We start from the raw sequence: 20,214 nt of genomic DNA on the forward strand, positions 1-20,214 counted from the left end.
CTGGTTTTCATTTTATCCTGTAGTGTAGTTTTTGTGGTGTTCTGTGTGTGTGGAGACAGCACTTAGGTACTGAAGTATAGTATCTACTGCAAGACATTTGTCGTGGTACAGGCTGTCTCTTGGATACCAGCAAACTCATTTTCCCTTTAATTTGGTCAGTCACTGCATCCACTTCAGTTTTAGGGCATGATCGCACCCACATTTATGTCATCAATATTTTTAATCAAATTGAATTCAATTTAAAGGAACTTTTGCTTTGACAAGTGGATCTGCACAGTTGAGCAATAGAAAGCTGTCAAGGTTTAAGATTCTAGATTGACTTATATTCATCCATAAAAAAATTGAAATTACAGTACATCCCTCCTAAAGCTTCAATAATGCAATTTAAAGAACAATGGAAATCAAACCTTTATAAGAGAAGCGGGGATTTCAACTGAGCTAATGCTATTCATTTCTCAATTGATATATATATATATATATATATAGTGCAAAAGAAAGCCCTGTTGTGTCAGTTATACATGTTCAAGCAGAACCTCCACTGTGTTCTGAAATGTGCTTTGTGTTTTAGGTTGCGAGGCAGCAAGCTTGCTGCTGAGCTGCCTAATATTGCAAGGACCTGCTTGTTTCCAACTGACTGTGTAAGACTTCCCTGTGATGCCGTCAGAGTCTGCTCACCTGCATGTGCAGAGCATCCTCATCAACCATCTCAGTAATGTGAAACAAAATCTGACCAAAGAGCTGTAACATCTCTGTCATGTAGTCTATCACATACTCCTGCAAAGTCGTTGTGGTGGGGAAGTTATGACCCAGAAGTTATGACGCAGAATGTGAACTGAAGGCAGGTACTGAGCTCTGTCCATCTTCACTAGTGTTTTAGAGATGCGTGAATGTGTGAGGGTGAACGGGTGGTAGCTTAGTGAGAGAGAGAAATAGCATCCATTCTACACCATTCACCATCAAGTCAAAAATTAGACGTGACATTTGGAGCCGCGCTTAACATTATCAACATGATGTTACATACGTGTTCAATGACAACTGTCTCAGACTAAGACAAGCGCACCATTGAAATGTGAAAATATGGTGTAAGAAAGATTATATACGGTATATTTCATTCACAAAGGCAATTAACCCTGTCACATTACTCGCAATCAATCGTGTGTGCACTAATATGCCCAAATAATGATATGGGGTATTATTTAACCTTATGTTGAAGTAAGAATTTAAAAAAAAATTCTAAGTCATATTGCATCTATGTTACGAAACTAGTTACTGTGCACTGAGCAACAGAGAGTCAGCATCATTCTTAACCCATCTTCTCTCTGTCACCCGGGTTTCACCGTGACCTTTGAGAGAATATGAGTTCCCAGTGTGTCTCCATCAGTCCCAGCTCAAAGCCCACAGTTACTTTTCTCTGAGCCCTCGACCCCGCTCCGATTAAACTGACCTGCAGCTGGCCTTTAGAGTCACACGCTGGCCAGTGACGTGAGGAATTACTTTATTATTCCTACTCACAGTCTTCTTAATACTATCAATTCTCTCTATATGCAGACGCGTTGCTAAGATAAAACACATCAACCACAAAACAGACAAAGCCGAGTGAATGCAAGTTATCCCTCTATGGTGAAAAATGTAAAGCTGCAGTAGTGGATTTTTTTGACATTTGGAGGACAACAAGCTGACCACAACACAGCCCTGCCATATCACTTTAAAAAATTCTCATTACTAAATTGTCAGCTTACAGCTGCATATTCACACATTCAGCAGACATGGAGCAACATTAGCATTCACTCGGAGTTGTGTTTCTGGCCACCTGATGAATGGATGAACAATATTCACTCCTGTCTTCACAATATAAAACTAATTTCTTTGTTTGCTATCATATGAAAACAAAACTTTAATCCAAATTTGTATTTTCATCAATGAACTTACTGCCACAGCTAATTGATTTTGGTCCAGTTTTGGGGGCTTAGTTTGTGTTATTTTATGCAAAAGACAGGGGGTAGTTAACTTTAAAACACCCTAAAAACTGCACTCACTAGCTCTGTATTTCACATTTACACTCACTCACACAAAAATGCAAAAATCAAAACTCTGACTTTGCCTCCCCGTTAATCAGTGCTGTTTCTTACCTTTGTCTTTTAATGGCATGAATGGAACACTGTTTGTTGCAGTGGCAAAGTCCTTCATAATAAGGTCCACTGAACCGGAGTCCAAACACCTGTTATAAATGGTAAAGTTAATGTTTTTCTTTCTTTTCACTCCTCTTTCTCAGTGTTTTGTTGGGGAAGGGGTGAAGAGTGACATTAAAGAACAGAAATTAAACCATTTGGAGCATAAGGTCCCTTTAGGCAGAACAACCAGCAGTGAATACAAATGGAAAAATCGTGAATCAAAATATTTCGCAAGGACTTCCAGTATGCTTGTTTTTCCTTTATTAAAATTTTAGCTCCTGCACAATTTCCATGTATTTTGTTTGCCCATAGGAGAATATTTCTTGTAGATGCTTGCATACATAACAAAGCAGCAGTATTACAATAAAAATCAAGTCAGGAAATGAAGAATACAAATTAGCAGTGGAATTTTAAACATGACTCATTCAAAATATTAATGAAACGTGTTGACGTGCATTAAAGGGGAAAAAAAACTTTAGGAACAAAAGAATGTGCTTTTCCCAGCGTTTTACACCCTGAATATCTGAATGTCGCAGACCATATTGATCGTCCTGCACAACATGTTTTTCTGGTTTCCTTTTTTAGAGAAAAAGAACCGAACCAGACTACTTTCAAAAAAATTTGGTAAAATAATGGAATCCTTCATTCTTCTTGCACCCATGTGTTTGTAATGATTCCAATTTCATCTTATTGTCTGTGAAAATGCCAGGTATTTATAGACTCCAAACCTGAGTTATTTGATCATTTTTGAGTGTGGCTGATAGGGTGATGGTTCCTCCTAAAATTAAACCATATATATGAAGCGTGAACATCACAATGAGCAGGCCTACAGCCTGATTTTCTTTATGATACAGGCAGCATTCCAAGGCTGTGCAAAGACGGCACAGGGAAATAAGCAGTGCATGCAGAGGCATAAGGCTCATGAATTCCCACACATACATGTGATGGTAGGGGAGACTGGTCAGGGACATTAATGCTATGCATGTGATGGATGGTATTAATAAAGGAATGGGCAGCCATCTTCATCTAGGCAGACGAACAGTCACATTGCCACCATTTATCTTTACAGCTGCATATCACCACTTAACTGTGGACAGTCCTGCCACATGGTGCAGGCTGGGAGGCTGCAATTCTTCAAAATAAGTTCTGACCCCAAGTCTGCGGTGCGGGCTGCTGTGCTGGACTGGCAGAGCAAGCATTAAACTATGTCCTTGTTCTGATGAGGGCAAATCCAGTCACAGCCAGCATCATTTTCACTATTGGCCCGTGGCAGCAGAAACCAGTGACACAAAGATCCCTCTGTTTGTTTTATAATGTGGAATTAAAACAGTCCAGAGGGCCTGCAACTGATTTTTAAAGAAAATAATATTTATAAAAATGTGGGGTGGTTTACAACAATCTACTTCATTACCAAAACAAAAGTTTATAGCCAGACATACTGTATTAAAAACAGGCACCTAGAAAGAAAAAAAAAACAACACCAGACACATATTTTCCATTAGCATTTTAATTCCAAAATTCTTAGTTAATGATCTACAAAATAGAAATTCACAACACCCAGAACTGTGGTTCCCTCCAGTTTCCTTTCTGTGCGTATGAATAAAGTCGAGGATAACATTACCAATATTATGGCTGATCTATAGAACAGCACCTCACATTGTCAATGTACTCTTGCACATAAGAACATGCAGGCCAACAGACTCATTAAGTGGTACTGTGACTTTTTTGAAGGTGCAAGCCTTATTGGGATTCATAAGAGAAGACACTTCACGCATTACTATACTGCCCCCTGCAGTACAGATACTGTAAGGCAACATTACTTGACATGGTCTCTGTAAACAGAGCAGGCACAGCAGAGAGGATGCTTAACCTCACTGAACCAAATGAAAATATTTCCATTTTTAGTTTTATAACATGTTTTAATGTACATCTTGTGTCTCTATGCAGCAGGCTAGTCAGTAGGAGTCCAGGGATTTTCAGTAAAGTGCCTTATAAAACAGAGTAGCACTCTGAGTCATGAAGTCTGACATGCATTCAGCTAAATGAAACAGTAACATTATAGATGAAAATGCTACATGTACACTTGTACTGTACAGCAGTTCTCTTCAGGCATCTCTATTCATACAGTAAGAACTTAAGAGTAAGAGATCAAGTGGTCATTTACAATTTCACTGGGATTGGAAAACTGAAAGAGCCACCGTCAAATGTACCTTCAACAGTCTGCTCTCTCTGCTTCACAGCTTCCCCACTAACTCCCTCCTTACTTAAAAACACAAGACAAACAAGCTTGGTCCTCTTCTCCGAAAGATTTAAGAATGAATTTATGACAGGAGTGGAATGAATTAAAGGAGAATCAGGTTATCAGGTAAAAGTTAATGAAATTTGAACTTGTTCGGGGAGGATTTGCACTTCAAAAATTATAATTAGGTGATAAGAAGGCAAACAAATAAATCTGTAAAACTGTAAAATTCAGGGTGCATCACATTTGGTCGCCACGATTGGGAATGATTACTATTTCATTACATAAGAGCTTGTTAAGTCATATTTTAGTAATGGCTTTTGAGAATTATTACAGATTGGTAAGAATGGCACTGATGACAAGGCTATGCTGTATCGGTTTACAGCTTGAGAAGTACATTTTAGACTTCTCCTAAATCACAAACAATGTCTTGGCCTAATATAAAAATAATCAAGTGTTGTAGAGGACTAAAGGATACACATTCCTAGCACAAAGTTTTTAAGCCACAGTTGTTATTATACTAGTGTGGACTCTGGAGGCGCTGTACACCACTGGTGGATGGGGTTTTAAGTACTGAGTGCTGAGATTAAAACACAAATCACAAAATCTGATCAGGAATTAGTCTGTCGTCATTGAGGTCCATGAATAGCCGTTGTCTCCTTAACTCACAATGAACACAATGTCTCATCTGGTCATTTAACTAACTGTACTGTACTGTATAATGGACAACTACATTAAATATCTGCTACAGGTAATGTTAATCTTCTCTCTAAATTCAGACAGTCATTCTGATAACACCTTGACAGCACCTTTATATTTAGTAACTTCTTTTTTTAGCAGAGTGAATCATCTGTTATTCCAGTGTTCATCCCTTCCAGCAGTTAGCACTGTTGATAATCAAAATGATTTAGTGTCTAGCCGTGAGACAGAGGTATAACAAAAGGAGCGATGATGGGGTCTAGTGAACACTAGGGGGGGGGCGGCTGATGAGTCGCAGAGCTTGCTTAGGAGATGATGCGAATGCCAAAGTTTTTCTTGAGCTGCTCAAGGAATATGAAGGTGAGTACCGTATGGGGAATCAAGCGAATCCCTGCTGGGACGAGACCCTGCAACAAAACTTAGCATTAGATTATCATAGCTATTACTACTACAACGCCAATCAGCTAAACAATACTTTCATTCTGAAATGTAATCATTTATCATCACGCCCGGTGCTGTAAATGAGAATCTTCCTTTCCAACATCAACCACTTATGTAGCGACGCAAATTAAAATCTGTTCTCCCTCACAGCACTGGGATCAGCTGGGCATGTTACCCATATAATAGTCACGTCAACTGGTCAGAATGTTTTTCTATCTGTGTTTTAATGTGTGTGAATGTAAATGCAACATCTCTTCATCCAGAAGACAGAGTGCACTGAGGAGACTCCATTGATTAGTTACACTATTATACACAGTCCAGTTTTCCATGACAGGAACTTACTGTTGTGTAGCAAGCGGCCCATTCAAAATTATATTGCTAATAAAATATTCATTATATATTATATAGTTGAGTGAAGTTTTTACAATAATTCATGTTGGTAAATCCGCTTATAGACCAACAAAGCAAAAATGATATGGTTTACTGTGAAAAATGCAAATAATGCCAATAATTAACTTAATAACCTGCATACCCATCATACTGATAAGCTGAGCATCAGAATCACTCTTGAAATTTTTCATCACACAAACATGAACCTCCTGCTGTGAGCTTATTAAGTTTAGCTATTGAGGCTTTATATAACGTGGCCCCAAAGACTGTTTTTAATCCGATTTTTGTGGTGTATGAGGCTGTGTCAGGCCATATGACCTCCTCATAAACGTGTTTCCTTTGGAGAAACTTTGGAGAAATGTATAGTAGGCTATGTAAACCGGTCAGGACCCGCGACTTTTGACTTGTATTTACTATAACTAGCAATAGCAACCAGCATAAAGTCATTCTGCAGGATTAATTTCAAGTACTCTGGTTTTATTGCTGTTTTTTGTACCATTGCTTCGTGCTCCATGTCCATGCAGGTTTATTTGTATAGTAAAACACATGCACTATCATTTTGAAGACAAAGCACTCCCACTTCTGTCTGTTGGACAAAAGTTGAGTTAAGATGAATCTACGATACATGACTGAAATAATTTGCCTCTATAGCAATACATTAAAGGCAAATTTATTTGATAGCCCATACTTTTCCTGCAGAATCATTTATATTGTTAAGGCACACATTACTACCCTGGACTGAATGGTTCTATCCATGTCAGAGGTCTTTTCTTTCATTGCTGTGCTACAGGCAGGAACAGATCTAACTGCTCAGTGTGAATCAAAGCATCCAAGGGTGATCCTGACTGTAACTGAGTCAAATAACTGAAATAATCTCTGATTAACAGTGGCACTAAATAACCATAATGGTGTTAATGTATAGTGCGTTACCTTGTAAAATGCCAGTGGACCCAGTTTGGCAGTTTCTCGTAAGCAATGAGTAACCCCCTGGAAGGAGAGACACACACTCGGTGAGAATGAACACCAAGAAATGAAGAAAAGGGATAAGCAGAAACAGAAAGGAATGAAAGGATTAGAGGAGATAATGCCGAGGGATGAGGACGGATCGACTCACTGTGTACTCTCCCTTTGAGTTCATCAGTCTCGTCTTTAGTACATCCAGAGGTTGACACAAGAATGTAGCACAGCCTCCCTGCAGAGGAACAGTTCACACAAGCTGAGAGTAGTAAACCTTGTAAACTTCACACGCTGACTTAGTCGGGTTTCCAGTGCACACAAATAAAAACCTAATACTTACAGCAATGAAGCTGGAAAGAAAGTGTGTGAATATGTTATCTCCCATCATCCCTGTTCCCAACACGAACTGCTTGGCCTGGTCATAACATGCCAACTAAAGGTGGAAAAAATAAAAGGAGACAGAGAAAATTTGTGTCATTTTAATGGTGTAAAAAAATAAATAAATAAAAGACTCCGACTATCCTTCACTGCTTTCAAATCAGCATTGTCCAGATGTGAAACATGGCTCATATGTCCATCTGTGTTCTGTGTTTGTTTGTGTGCACATAGCAGTCACATGCTAATATGACATTTTTCAATCACATTCACTGGGTTGGCCTTTATATATTTCGCAAAAAAACTATGTGCATGGTTAAAAACGCTGCACAAATATCAACCAAAATGTCAAATTTTAAAATTTCTGTATTTGGCTCCCCACAGTGGCAGTACAAAAAAAAAAAAAAAAAAAAAAAAACACTAACTGAAGTGCACCACCGAAAGTGTCAAATGTTCTTCTCTTTACAAAGCACTTTTAAATAAACAAACAAACTGACTAACAATTACAAAATGATCATACAACCAGGTTTTGGGATCTGGGATATTTAGCAAATAGGGTGGTCAGAAATATTTTATACATACATACATATATATTATATATACATACACACACACACAGAGCTGCAAGTTGATTTGATGTGTTGACATTTGAAGAAAAAACACCTATGACATATGGATCAGTCAGGGGACATTTGACAGTGAATTCTGTGTTTTACTTTTAAAAAACAGTTTTATAAAAACAACAACATCACAGTGGGTTACACGATAACGCATCTATATTTTGGTATTGTCATTCTCAGATAGAGTTTCAAAAATCATGTAGGTAAAAGGTCCAGTGATGAATATGATGAAGCAGAGGGGACTAATGGCTGTGTTGTACTTCTACTCTCCACGTCTTCAATGAAAAGTACCCTGGAGCACAACTTGAGCTGCTGCAAAGTCACTCAGAGCGAAGGGTGTGGCACAATCATGTTCTGAGAGCCATAGCAGACATCATCTGCACTGCTGTCACTCAGAAAAAAACACCTCTGGCCAACACCTGCCAAGGCCATCCCCTTCGTTAGATCAGGACAGAAGCTACCAACAGCAACGAAGACCCTCAGCTCCCCTCATGCTGGTCTACTGGCCACAGCGCTCAACTAAGAACTGAAAGTTGATCTAAACAGACAGCTCAAGCTCCCGAAGGAGATTGCAGTAACATCATTGAGGCCAGGCATCATCATGCTTTTTCCTCCAAGCAGGTCATACTGATGGAGCTTACTGCTCCATGGGAGGATCGGATCCAAGAAGCCAACGAAAGGAAGAGAGCAAAGCAGTGCAGGGAAAACAGGTGGCGGGCAAGGTGTGAGCCCATTGAAACAGGCTGTAGAGGGTTCACTGGCCAGTCCCTCTGCAAGACGCTTGGCGTCTATGGGGCCGGTAAGACAAGGGCCATAAAGAGAGCCACGGAGGCAGCCAAAGAAGCCTCTAGTTGGCTGTGGATTAAGAGAGGAGCGCTGTGGGGGGGGGGCTGCAACCTGGACACATGACGGGGCTTGATCAACCCCTGCTGGCTCACCTGGGTGAAAAACCCAAAAACCCTATGATCCCAGGGATATCACTGAAGATGTTTCCAGGTCCGCATCACAAGATGCTTCAAGAAGAACATTGTAAATGTGGATTCATGGAAGACTCTTCAAAATGATAAACAGAAAGGTTGTTATACATTTTTCAGCAGGCACCCTTCAGTAATCTGTAGATAGTATATTTAGATCATGCCCAGTTTTGTGCTAGCATACAATGGGCCTAATGCAAGAAGCAGTCTGAGAACAGATTTGTTCTTAAGGGGCTAGATTTAAGAGAATTTGTGGCTTCATCAATTTTTTTTAGATAACATTCTCTAATTGTTTTGGGTCCTCTAATACGACTACCGACTCTGCTTAAAGATGTTTAGAAATGTGTGTTTTTTCTCTTGTACACTGTTTTTATGAATGAAACTTTCCTACAAACGCAGCAGAACAGTCAGCCTAGTTTGGCAATTTTAGCGGCGTTAACAAGGCTAATGATCTAATATCACGAACGCGCACTTCCTCACAAACAGTTGGCATCACAGCTCATTATATGAGTCGAGCATTTTAAGGCAAGTTTGCGCAGTTCAGAGAGTTTGGTAAATTGTGATTATATTAGCCCAGGTAGAATGAAGTAAGATACAAAATTGAAGAGACCAACATTGCTCTTCAGAATTGCTCTGGCAATTAATACTTACGAGCATTTTACATGACTTTTTCAGTTACAAAGTTACCTATCACCAGACTGTGAGTAATGTGACTTGCCTGTCCAACAGTGACCATCGCTCCTCTGCTGGAGGCCATGGTGGCTCCTGAGAAAAGCTTCCTCAAACCCTCTGTGAGACAGGACGCAGGTCAGAGGTCAGACATGAAGCCATTGTGTGCTATATATGAAGTTACATGAAGTGACTATATTGTTGGGATTTACCTTCTCTGAAGACTCTGACGAGCCCATCAACAGCATGTTTGTAGCTGCAAGAAATTAATGACATTCAGGGTTAAATTACAGTTAAAGGTTTTGAACATCTAAACTGATGGAAGAAAGTTACAACACTCACTTTCTCCTCAGTTCTGGTGGCAGTTTCATGTCATTCTGCATCCTAGAAGAAAAAAAAGTTCAGATCTTTTCACTGCACTATTTCCTGTTTTTGACCATGGACCAAAAATAAGCACAACCCATTTGTTTGCAGGAACTGTGCATATATATATTAATGCCAGTTTGAATATTGTCCCCGCTTCTTACCTGACATTCACCATGTCTGCCGGCGTACCAATAAACCCACCAGTGAAACCTGTTGGCAGAGAAATCCTGCTTGGGTGATACTGTGTGTGCACACGTGTGTGTGTGTGAGTGTGAGTGTGAGAGAGAGTGAGAGCGCAAGTGAGAGGGGAAGAAGAAAGAAAAGCAGAACATGTCTGTGTGTGCTCCCACCTCCAAAGGCTCCAAGCAGGACCTTCTGGTAGAAGGGCATGGGACCCTGGCTTGTGCTGCCAATCATGTCCCTCACTGTCTCATAAATGGCAAATCTGGTGAGTGAATAGGACATCTGAGGAGAGGAGGAGGAGGATTAAAAACAATATTTAAGATTTTCTTTTTTCAGCCAGTAGGAAGAGCCTCTGGCAACATAACCAGTCTAAACATGGCGTAGAAGGAGATTTTTGATTATTTAAAATGGCCCATAAACAGGATGCACTGTTTAAAGGATAAAACTTATCCTACTCTTCATCATCCAGTGGCTGTGATTAAACCCCCCCCCCCTAGTCCTATTGGAGTGAGAAAAGTGCTGTATACAGTTAATAACAGTAATAATAATATCATCATTATTATTATTATTATTATTATTATTATTATTATTATTATTATTATGATGTCCATATCAGTCAGTCTCTACCTTAATATAATTAGTAAAATCATTGTTTGAAATAAAAATGACACTAAAATCATGTATGCGTGTTTAATTATATTAACATTTATATTTTTTATTCAGTATGTTTGACTAAAAGTGCAAGAACATACACTGGTCCTAGTTAGGGATCTAGGTAGAAAAGAAAAGAGCAATTAGCTGCAGACATACACACCTGTCTACACAGGGAGGCAGAGAGGCCACTGTAAAGAGCCAGCACCCCGTCATTCTTCACCACATAAACGGCCATCCCCATCATCCTCTTCTTCACCTCCTGCTGCGTCTGCAGGTGTACCTGGAAACACAGTCATGTACTAGGCTTGATGTCATTTTCAATACCAAGCGAGGCACCGTACGGGGGCCCGGTAAAGAAAACAGAACACAGACACAACAAATCTGCTGACCTAAACAATGCGTGATCCTGTTGGGGTTGACACTATGGCTGAACAAATAATCAAAATAACGTCAAAATCTAAATATGGCCAAGTGCAATATTCAAACAGCCGGAGCTGCATTTTTTTTTTTTTATAAAAAAGTTAAAATATGTCACAGCATACCATTATAACTGAAGCATTGTGGTGCTACAGATGTGCCCCTGCCTACAAATTATACTCTCCAGACGTAAAGGAAAATGCTTGTTTGGTACTGACACCAGCAACAATCACATCATCATAATTGTTATATTTTTTTTCAGTGAAATTGAAATGCAAACATTATCACTCCCACTAGAATCATGACTCTTTGCAATAGCAATGAGTAACCATAATATGTCAACTGACCTTCTGGTGTAAAACTGGACGAGGAAGTAATGTGCAACACAAGCAGTTATAATACCGTGCACAAGTTTTCGAAATGTCTTAATAGTACCCGTGCGTGTTTGCGTGCCTGTCTGCTGTCCTCGACAGCGGAGGTCAGCAGCTCTACAACATGGCCTCTGTCCTCTGTTCTGATCGGTATCTGATTCTGACGGCCACTACGCCCTTCAAAACACAATGTCACCACCAACAATCACCACCAAGATTTATCTGGTTGGTCTACACCTACACACTGGCTTCAGCACAGACCAAGTAAGACAGCAGGTTAACCATGGATTCCTAGATTTTGTCCAATAACTCCCAAACTCCAAAACATCTTCCCAGCTCGCTGAGTTTCGAAGTATAAGCAGTCAGAGATTGAGATTTGAGAGAGCTACTGGGTGCAAAAACAACATCTTTTAATACAGTACTATTCATTATGTCTAGATACAAAATGAACTTTTCTGTAACTTTGAACTCTGAATCATGTTATTAGATATGTTAAAAAAAATGACCTTTTCATAATGTGGAAGACACAAACGTCAGACGTATCTTAAATAAATGTCTCCATGAACTACAAAACTATACTGTCTATTATACTATCTCTGTAGAGCACACAGTGCTGTCATGTTGTCATGTTTAGCAGGTATAATGTTTATCATATTCGCCATCTTCAATTTGGCGTGTTAGTATTCTAATATTTGCAAAGTAGCACCAAATAACTACAGCTGAGGATGACAGGATATTTTTTTTATTTGCAGGTATTTGGTCATAAAGCAAAATTTTAGACAATTTGTTGAAATATTTCGGTATGGAGCAAAGCAATCAAGGGAAGTTAACTGGACATAGGCAGAATTGAGTGTACCTCTGCTGCAACGGTGGTTTTTCCTTAAAGCTCTTTCAAAGGGAAGCAGATATTTGCTGAGACAATGTCCTATTGAGCAATGAGCAAGCTAATGTGTACAGGAACACTGGCAAACACACAGTGGTGAAATATTACACCCAGATGAGTTGATAAGTGACTGGCTAAAAGACTGTCTTTTTAGGTGAGGTCCAAGAAATCTTGTTAAGCAACTCTGCCGTATCAGTTTAGGACAACATTAGATTAGCCTATCTGAGGGTGTAATAGATGTCTGGAGCAGGAACTCAATAAGACATCACTTGGCACTCTTTGCTATGTAGTAGTGTGTTTAGTCAAGCTCTAACCCTCTGCTGAAAACCACTTTCACATGGTCTGTACTCTAAATTACACCTCAGTCCTTTTAAATTTAGCTTTTAGCTTTTACAGGAATGTGAAAAGTGTAGAGCATTATGAAGCCATTAACCTTCTAAGCTTTGTGCGCTGCTGCAACAAAAGTGACCATCTGTCTCACCGTCCAGTAACAGAGTCAAAGTATGAGTTCTCGTTTGTGTGTCATACACATCAGTCCTGGTTGAAATTCTTGGCACCCCTGAACTGTAAGTATAGAATTTTGAATATCTTCAGAAATAAATGCAAATTAACCAATTTTGTATTAGCAAAACATTTTAATAAAATGTCCAAGGTTACTGAACAACAAGATAAATATTTTCATATAGTGAAATTAAAAATACAGACATAAAATGTGCACTTGACACAATGATTGGCACCTTTTTGATGGATTTAAATTAGCTCCTCAAACAAAATACAACAAATGAAACTCAACTCTGCTTGACCTGAATTAACCAATGAATGATTGTCTTTACAGCATAAAAAGGGGCTGATTGTTTCAAGTTTCTTTTTCACAATGGTGAAGACAAGAGAGCCGTCTGAGAGCATGAGAAATGTTATTATCAAAAGACATAACAATTCAAAAGGGTACAAGGAAATTGCCAAAGGCCTTGAGGTAAGTTTGTTTATAGGCAATGAAATTAAGCCAAAAATGAAAAGAAATATCTACCAACAATAAAACATGGTGGAGGCTCTATCATGCTGTGGAGCTGCTTTGCTGCCTCTGGAACTGGAGGCATTGAATGTATCATAAGCATGATGATATATTTTAGAGCGAAATGTGTTACCCAGTGTCAGGGAAACTAGGTTTGAGGCGAGTGTCTTGGGTTCTTTCAGCAGGACAACGACCCAAAGCACACATCCAGCAGCACGACAGAACATTTGAAAAGGAAAAGATGGACTGTTTTAAACTGGCCGGCAATGAGTACTGACCTAAATCCCACTGAAAATCTTCAGAGAAAGTTGAAATCTGCCATTGCAAAAAAGACTTCTGCAAACTTAAAAGAGCTTGAACTCACAGTAATGGAAGAGAAGCAGAAACTACCAGCAGACAGATGCAAGAAACTTCTAGATGTCTACTAGAAACATTTAGAGGCTGCCGTTGTTGCCAAAGGTTCTGCAACCAAATATTAATAATTGTGTCTGGGTACATTTTGTGTTCGTATTACTTCACTATTATGCAAGTTTTGTTTTTCTCGTTTTCCTCTGTTCAGTAACTGCAGACATATTATTATTATTCTGTACTTAAAATTCAGGAGTGCCAAAAATTTCAACCAGTACTGTATGTGGATAAAATGTCTTAACAGTACTTAACGAATGAGGAATGTGATTTTTTTCCAGAGCAGCTCAGCTCAGAGGTGTCTGCTCACTGGTTAATTTCATTCCACAATGGTAGCTCTCTAGGAAGTCAGAGTAAAATATTTGTGATGAAAAAGAAAAGGTCTGCACAGTAGGACTGGGCAATAATTTTATATGGGCAATATATTGTATTATTGTTCATCAGCAGAAACATTTTTTGATGATGAAATCTTCTCATGTGGTAATTTTTACAAACTTAGGTTGCCCAAATGAATCATTCTGAGCAAGATGTAATTAAAAATGAACAAAATAGGTTAATCAAATTTTTGTTTTACACATATGAAGTTTGGTTTCATGTAATACATAACAGTGGAGCACAGTTCACTACTTCGAAAAATGTCTTTGATTATTTTATGTGTGATATTTACATGCATTTGCCTCGACGTGATACTGATCTTAAAAATATCCGTGTTAATATTTTGATAATTATTTCAGTCATATCATCCCACGCTACTGCACAGAAATCAACACTGGTTCACTCAGGAGGCTCCATTGCTCAAGCACCGAGGGGAGAACTTGCAATGCAAACCAAGCTTGTTCTATCTGTGAAAACATATCCACTCACAGTAGATGACAATGATTAAGACAGTGCATGATAGAAACTAGAGGAAGCACTTACTCCTTTCTATGAAGTAACACTAGCCGCCTTTAAAATTCCTGTAATCATCCATTATCAACATATTGTTGCCACAAAACTTAAGTGTCAACGGTTAGTACAATCACGTGCTGTAGTTGAACTCACTCAACCTAAAAAGTACACAAGTCTCCGACACTAACATAGTTAAATTCTAGTGAGCACCAGTGAGGATTTCTCAATGAGTTTTTATAAGATTCTTTCAATTATTCTCAAATTCCCAGTGAGTTTTTAACGCATTTTTTTTAAATATTTTACACATTTTTGTAATCAACAACACTAGAGAAAATTCCTCCCCTTCACCAGCTAGATGTAGCTCCTCATTAAAGCAGCAGTACTGATTGTAACACCAGGAACATTCCCCACCTGACTGGCACTTCAGCTGTTTGATTGGTGTAAAACTACATGAGCACATACAGAGCAATCTGTAAATATCTGAACAGTGACACATTCTTTTGTTCGGCCGGCTCTGTACTCCAGCACAATGGAACTGAAGGGAAACAATGACTTTGAGTTTCAAGTGCTGACTCTCGGCTTTAATTTAAAGCCTTTTACATACCTATTAGATGCACAGAATAACTTGTAGCGTTGTCATTGTCCTGGTGTATTATCCTAAAATTGTGAGGAGGGGGGCAAAGCATAAAAAGGGTGGCAACAAGTCACCCTCAAACAGTCTTGTAGCAAAAAGTAAAAATTTACTGTTCATTTCAAATTTTATCTACTGGAATACAGAGTCAACACGACAGAAAATTCGTCCAACTATTTATTGTCTGCACCACACCCAGCTCATGGAGGCAATAAAAGGTACTTTAACACACTTAGCGCCCAATTCCTGCAACCTTTGTCAGAAATTGCACTCCTTTTTGGAGTCACAAGTCAGTCAAATCTGAAGACACAATATGGTACCCGGATATTTATATGTAGTATGACTTACATTTTCCGAGGACATCATTATTTCAGATGTCCAATACAAATAAGCATCCACAAATCATCTTTGAAATCATTGAGAAGCGACGTTCCTTACAGCTCCAGAACTTGGCTGGGAATTATCACATTTTAAAGTTTTCCACAGTATCAAAGTTATCGATAGTTGTCCGTACATCCATGGATACACTACAAAAAGGTGCTTCAAATAGCAAACTCTGCATACTTTTAATGCTGCCAGGTTGGCAAATTGTAAACAAATATAGGTAATATAGGTTATAGGCAGCTCAAGCTGCAGGTCCCTTGGTTTTGTGGGAGGGGTGGGGGATGGCGTAGGGGGCGCTTTGTCAGACGTTGAAAGTCCTGATTTAAAAGAAATGGATTCAAGAGACTAGAAGCAGGCTAAACTCCATTATCTCAAACAAGAATATGACGCAGCACACTTCTCAACCTGACCAAACTTAACTACAGTGGGGGGTAAATTACTATGCTTAATGATACTTGCCTCTCTTATTCTTCTAGATAAAAAACGAATTGTCCGTTTTTGGTTTTGTCTTGTTTTGTTTTTTTTTATTGTAAATGTTGTTTGGTGAAAGCCTTAAGAGAAAACAGGCCAGTTCTAAAAAAAGAAAGATGTTCTCAGTACTACACATAAAGCGCTAGCACGGCTGCACTGAAAACTACTGCTCCTGCACTAATTGAGGCCTTTATGAGCACTGAAGCAACTAAATCAGTACTATAATTTTATATAGCATCCCCAGTTAACAAGCAAGTTTGGGCAGAAATGAAGCACTCCAGATGACTTTTTTTTTCCTGCAAAGTGGTGATTACCGACCTCGCCTGCAGAATGACACAGCACATGACTTCCTGAGGACCACTTAGTGTTATCAGGGTCATGTGCTGCTGTCTTCAGTGCAGCCTAATGGGAGGTAAAGTGCGTGAGGATTTAGGCGTTGGGTAGAGATGAACTGGTTTCCTATATGACAATATTCTATATTAACAAGAATGAGCGTGCATGACCCCACTGGGAGAGACAGACAGACACACACACACACACACACACACACACACACACACACACACACCTGCTCTCAGGCGATGACAGACCCCACCCCACCCCCCACCCCAGGGTTGGTGTTAACTTACAATTACCATATTGTATTCATCCCGAACCTAAACGCTTACATTGCATTGGGACATTATGTGTTCGTTCAAATGAAAATAATAAACTGAACGAGTACTTTCTACTAATTCTCACACTTTTCACTTGCCTAAACTTGTGCACTATAACAGCCCTGTACATCCTCCCATACGTTGCAGTGATACCATACGACACGTGACATGACCACCAACAGCTCACCTGCAGCCGTAGCAAACACACGATGATATCTCACAATCACACCGCAATATGATGAGTCGCCAAGAGATAAATAGCTGCTATCTAAGCCTGTCTTCTCTGACTACCGCTGGAAACAGCTGCAGCCCGGTGTTCAGGCCTGCATCCCTGTACGGACGGCGGCCGTTCCCTTCGGCCCCCTCACCTTGAGGAGATCCAGAGGATGCGTGCAGCAGGCGGCGCCGCAGGACGCCAGCCCTCCGAAATACCAGCGCGATATCCGTTTCTCGGTCATGTTACCGTCCTCTGCCGTCGCCCGGTGCAGCTACAGCGGTGGCTTCCTTCCGCCCAGCCCGCACTCGACACGCCGTCCGCCTGCTCTGTCGGCTTCCTGGCCCGGAGGGTTGCAGCTGGCGCTGGCTCGCGGTCTACAGGACACGGATAACCTCGTTAATCTTCAAACATGCCGATAAGAGACATTCACCACGGACCGGAGGACTTTGGGCTCCAGCAGCATCGCGCGCACTGACGCCCCATAATGTGCGTGTTTGCCTGTGAAAGACGGCTTGCGTTTGTGTGTGTTTGTTTGTGTGTGTGTGTGTGTGTGTGTGTGTGTGTGTGTTTGGGCCACGATGAGCGGCGCAATAGGAAGCAGCTGTAGACAGCGGAGAAGAGCGCAGCCAATTGCCACCGCGGACGGCGGAACTGCCTACCCACCCCGGGGCCCGAGATCCAAAGTCCGACGGAGGGGTATGGGTATGCTGAAGCCCCGGACGGCAAACGGACTCCCATACCCCACGTTCGCCACTACAGACGGCCACGCGGGTTTTAAAGGGATACGCATCGTTCCCGCCGCAGTAGACGGGCCGAGATCCGGCCTGTCTCTTTAAGAGGACGGTACTCCGCGTTCACAAGTGAGCGGAAACTTTAGTCGGTTTGCCATGAGAGAAAAAGAACGAGTGTCTGCGACAAGACCCTGAATGCACCGCCTCATACAGGGTCCACACACACTCCGACCTTTTTTTTTTTTTTTTTTTTTTTAAATGACGACGGGTGAACAATGTCAACGAAAGCCCTGAAACAATCAGTCTGAATGATTCAAGGTGACCAAGACAGTTGCGAGTATGGGAAACCCCGTTATTTTTGTATTTGGTCAAACAAGTGATTGGGGAGCAAGATAGCAGGGGAAACAGATATTAGACACAAACAAGGAAGCCTAAACACTCGCTCCAGATTATCGAAATAAAGTCAATACATTCAGTACTGTTGTTGATCAGTAGCCTTAAGAGGTCAGCAATTAATTAGGTTCGATCCAGGAAAGTTTTTTCACTTTCCTCGACATTGCGAGATGGGGCTTTTCTTTCTTTCTTTCTTTCTTTTTTAACATTTCCATCAATTTGTGGCCCTGGCGCAGGTATGCGCTCTACGTAGTGGCATTCTCCATGCGTGTTTTATTTCTTTTAAGAAGATAAACCAGACATATAAAACTGGTGGTATTGTCCTGTATGATTGCATCTGAGGGAAGGTGTCATTTCCCCCGTTAGCTCGTGACTGCTAACAGAGTTACAGCAGCTTATGTTAGTGTAAAACTCATCTGGCAAAAAAAATAACTCCTGCACAAACGCACTGTATGTGCAGTGCTACACTATGAGTCTTGCATAGCAATCGACGGGGTATCCACACTCAGTAAACATGGTCCATTTGTGGCGGACGTCCATCACGGTGCAGAGTATTTGGGTTTGAGATACAAATCATTGCTTATATTGTTGTTACAAGGTCGTGTTTCGTTGAGATTTACAAGCCCGTTTAACTACATTGTTACTTTCAGAAGGTTTCTGAAAAATTGTGCGTAAGTATGGGTGCGAACAATGAAAGGGAAAACCTCTGCTTTCGTTGGGGGGCAAAAAGTTTTGCTGGAGGGCCAGATTTGGCCCATGGGCCACTATTTGCCTGCCACTGGCATAAAATCATTTGAAACAAAATCTCAGTAGTGTGGCATCAGTAGGGCAGAGCCAAAGACGAAACTCCAGTACAAAAGTGAGATCTGCGAAAAAAGGCTCACTTTTTCTCACAATAATGCGTATAATTGTAATGTAAATACCATTTGCCAAGTTTGTCTTGAAGTACATAGCGGTTGGGGTGCCTCACATCAATAAAGTGGTTAATATCTCAATTTTTTCAGTGATTCTTCAAATCTTTGGCTCGCTAGATGTTAACGTTTGCTACTACTATCTCACTATATGGGTAAATTAATCCAAGATCAATTATACAGCATATGTAGCTTAGCTAGTATCTTCATACTTAAAGCTTTTTTCTCTTTTAAAAATAAACCATGGTGTCTGAAACTACATAATAGAGCACAGATCTTACATTTGTGTTGATTGTCCAGTATTTTCATCACTATGTAGATTTCATTGTTTAATCATGAAATAGTGTAATTAAAAGTGCAGCTGAGGGTGTGTGGTAGTAAATACAGTATGTTGTCTCACTAGCAAAAGAGATAAGTGAGACTGAATCTAAACTTGCAGTTTTTAAATTACAAAGGCCTTGATCGGGAAAGTTACAGACTTGTTTGTTCCTTTCAAACAAAGAGGAACTTTTGACACAGTCCAGGGAGCAGCAGGTCTTTGCATACCACCGTCCTGCCCGATGCCCCTAAAAACAACTCTGAATCTGTTCTTCTGTGTTGCGCAGAGTGAGCAGGGCAGCATGCAGGCAAGACTATGTGGCGACACCCTTGGATATCTGTTCCTTTTCCTGGGTGGCTGTTTGCACCAAAAGCAATTATACCCTTGTCTTAATCGAAGTCGTGAACATGCTACGTTGGTGGGACAGGTCTGGTAATCAACACGACAAGATGTGTTTTGGAAGTAACACAAAGCAACTCACGGGGCTCTAAAGGGGCCACATCAGCCATGCCCAAAGTGCAGATGAAAAAAAAGCTAATTATATTTAGTATGTTGATAAGAACACTTCCAAAAAATCACTGCACATACTCTAGCAGAAAGAGAAACTACAGTCAGAACATCAACTACAAGGGGGTTGACAAAACGCTGCTAGCTGGCACTCAAACTGATAAAGCCCACATTGGTCTGAGTGATTGAGGTTGTAAAACTATGTCAGATATATAGCTCTTTTTCACTAAGTGTTTACATTATGTTGTCCACTCTCTTCATATATAAATAATCCTAAATG

The 20,214-nt window shown here is 40.3% G+C and overlaps 1 protein-coding gene across 3 annotated transcripts; it reads right to left on the reverse strand.

The window, feature by feature from the left end:
* Positions 1-3,670: 3,670 nt before the first annotated feature.
* Positions 3,671-17,955, reverse strand: slc25a10 (solute carrier family 25 member 10). 3 transcript variants are annotated; one of them, XM_040146021.1, is made up of 12 exons: positions 17,733-17,955; positions 17,225-17,447; positions 10,899-11,018; positions 10,252-10,366; positions 10,063-10,111; positions 9,878-9,919; positions 9,748-9,791; positions 9,585-9,655; positions 7,238-7,330; positions 7,055-7,132; positions 6,871-6,927; positions 3,671-5,516 (listed from the first exon to the last, which is right to left on the reverse strand). In XM_040146021.1, the coding sequence occupies exons 2-12, from the start codon at positions 17,312-17,314 to the stop codon at positions 5,415-5,417; spliced, it is 861 nt and encodes a 286-aa protein (XP_040001955.1). In that variant the 5' UTR covers positions 17,315-17,447; positions 17,733-17,955; the 3' UTR covers positions 3,671-5,414. The 3 variants fall into 3 exon arrangements, with proteins under 3 accessions (XP_040001955.1, XP_040001954.1, XP_040001956.1); XM_040146020.1 differs by having other exon boundaries at positions 17,225-17,955; XM_040146022.1 differs by lacking the exons at positions 17,225-17,447; positions 17,733-17,955 and adding an exon at positions 17,044-17,217.
* Positions 17,956-20,214: the final 2,259 nt, after the last annotated feature.

This window comes from Xiphias gladius, chromosome 15 (genome assembly GCF_016859285.1).
Source record: "Xiphias gladius isolate SHS-SW01 ecotype Sanya breed wild chromosome 15, ASM1685928v1, whole genome shotgun sequence".
Taxonomy (NCBI): Eukaryota; Metazoa; Chordata; class Actinopteri; order Istiophoriformes; family Xiphiidae; genus Xiphias; species Xiphias gladius.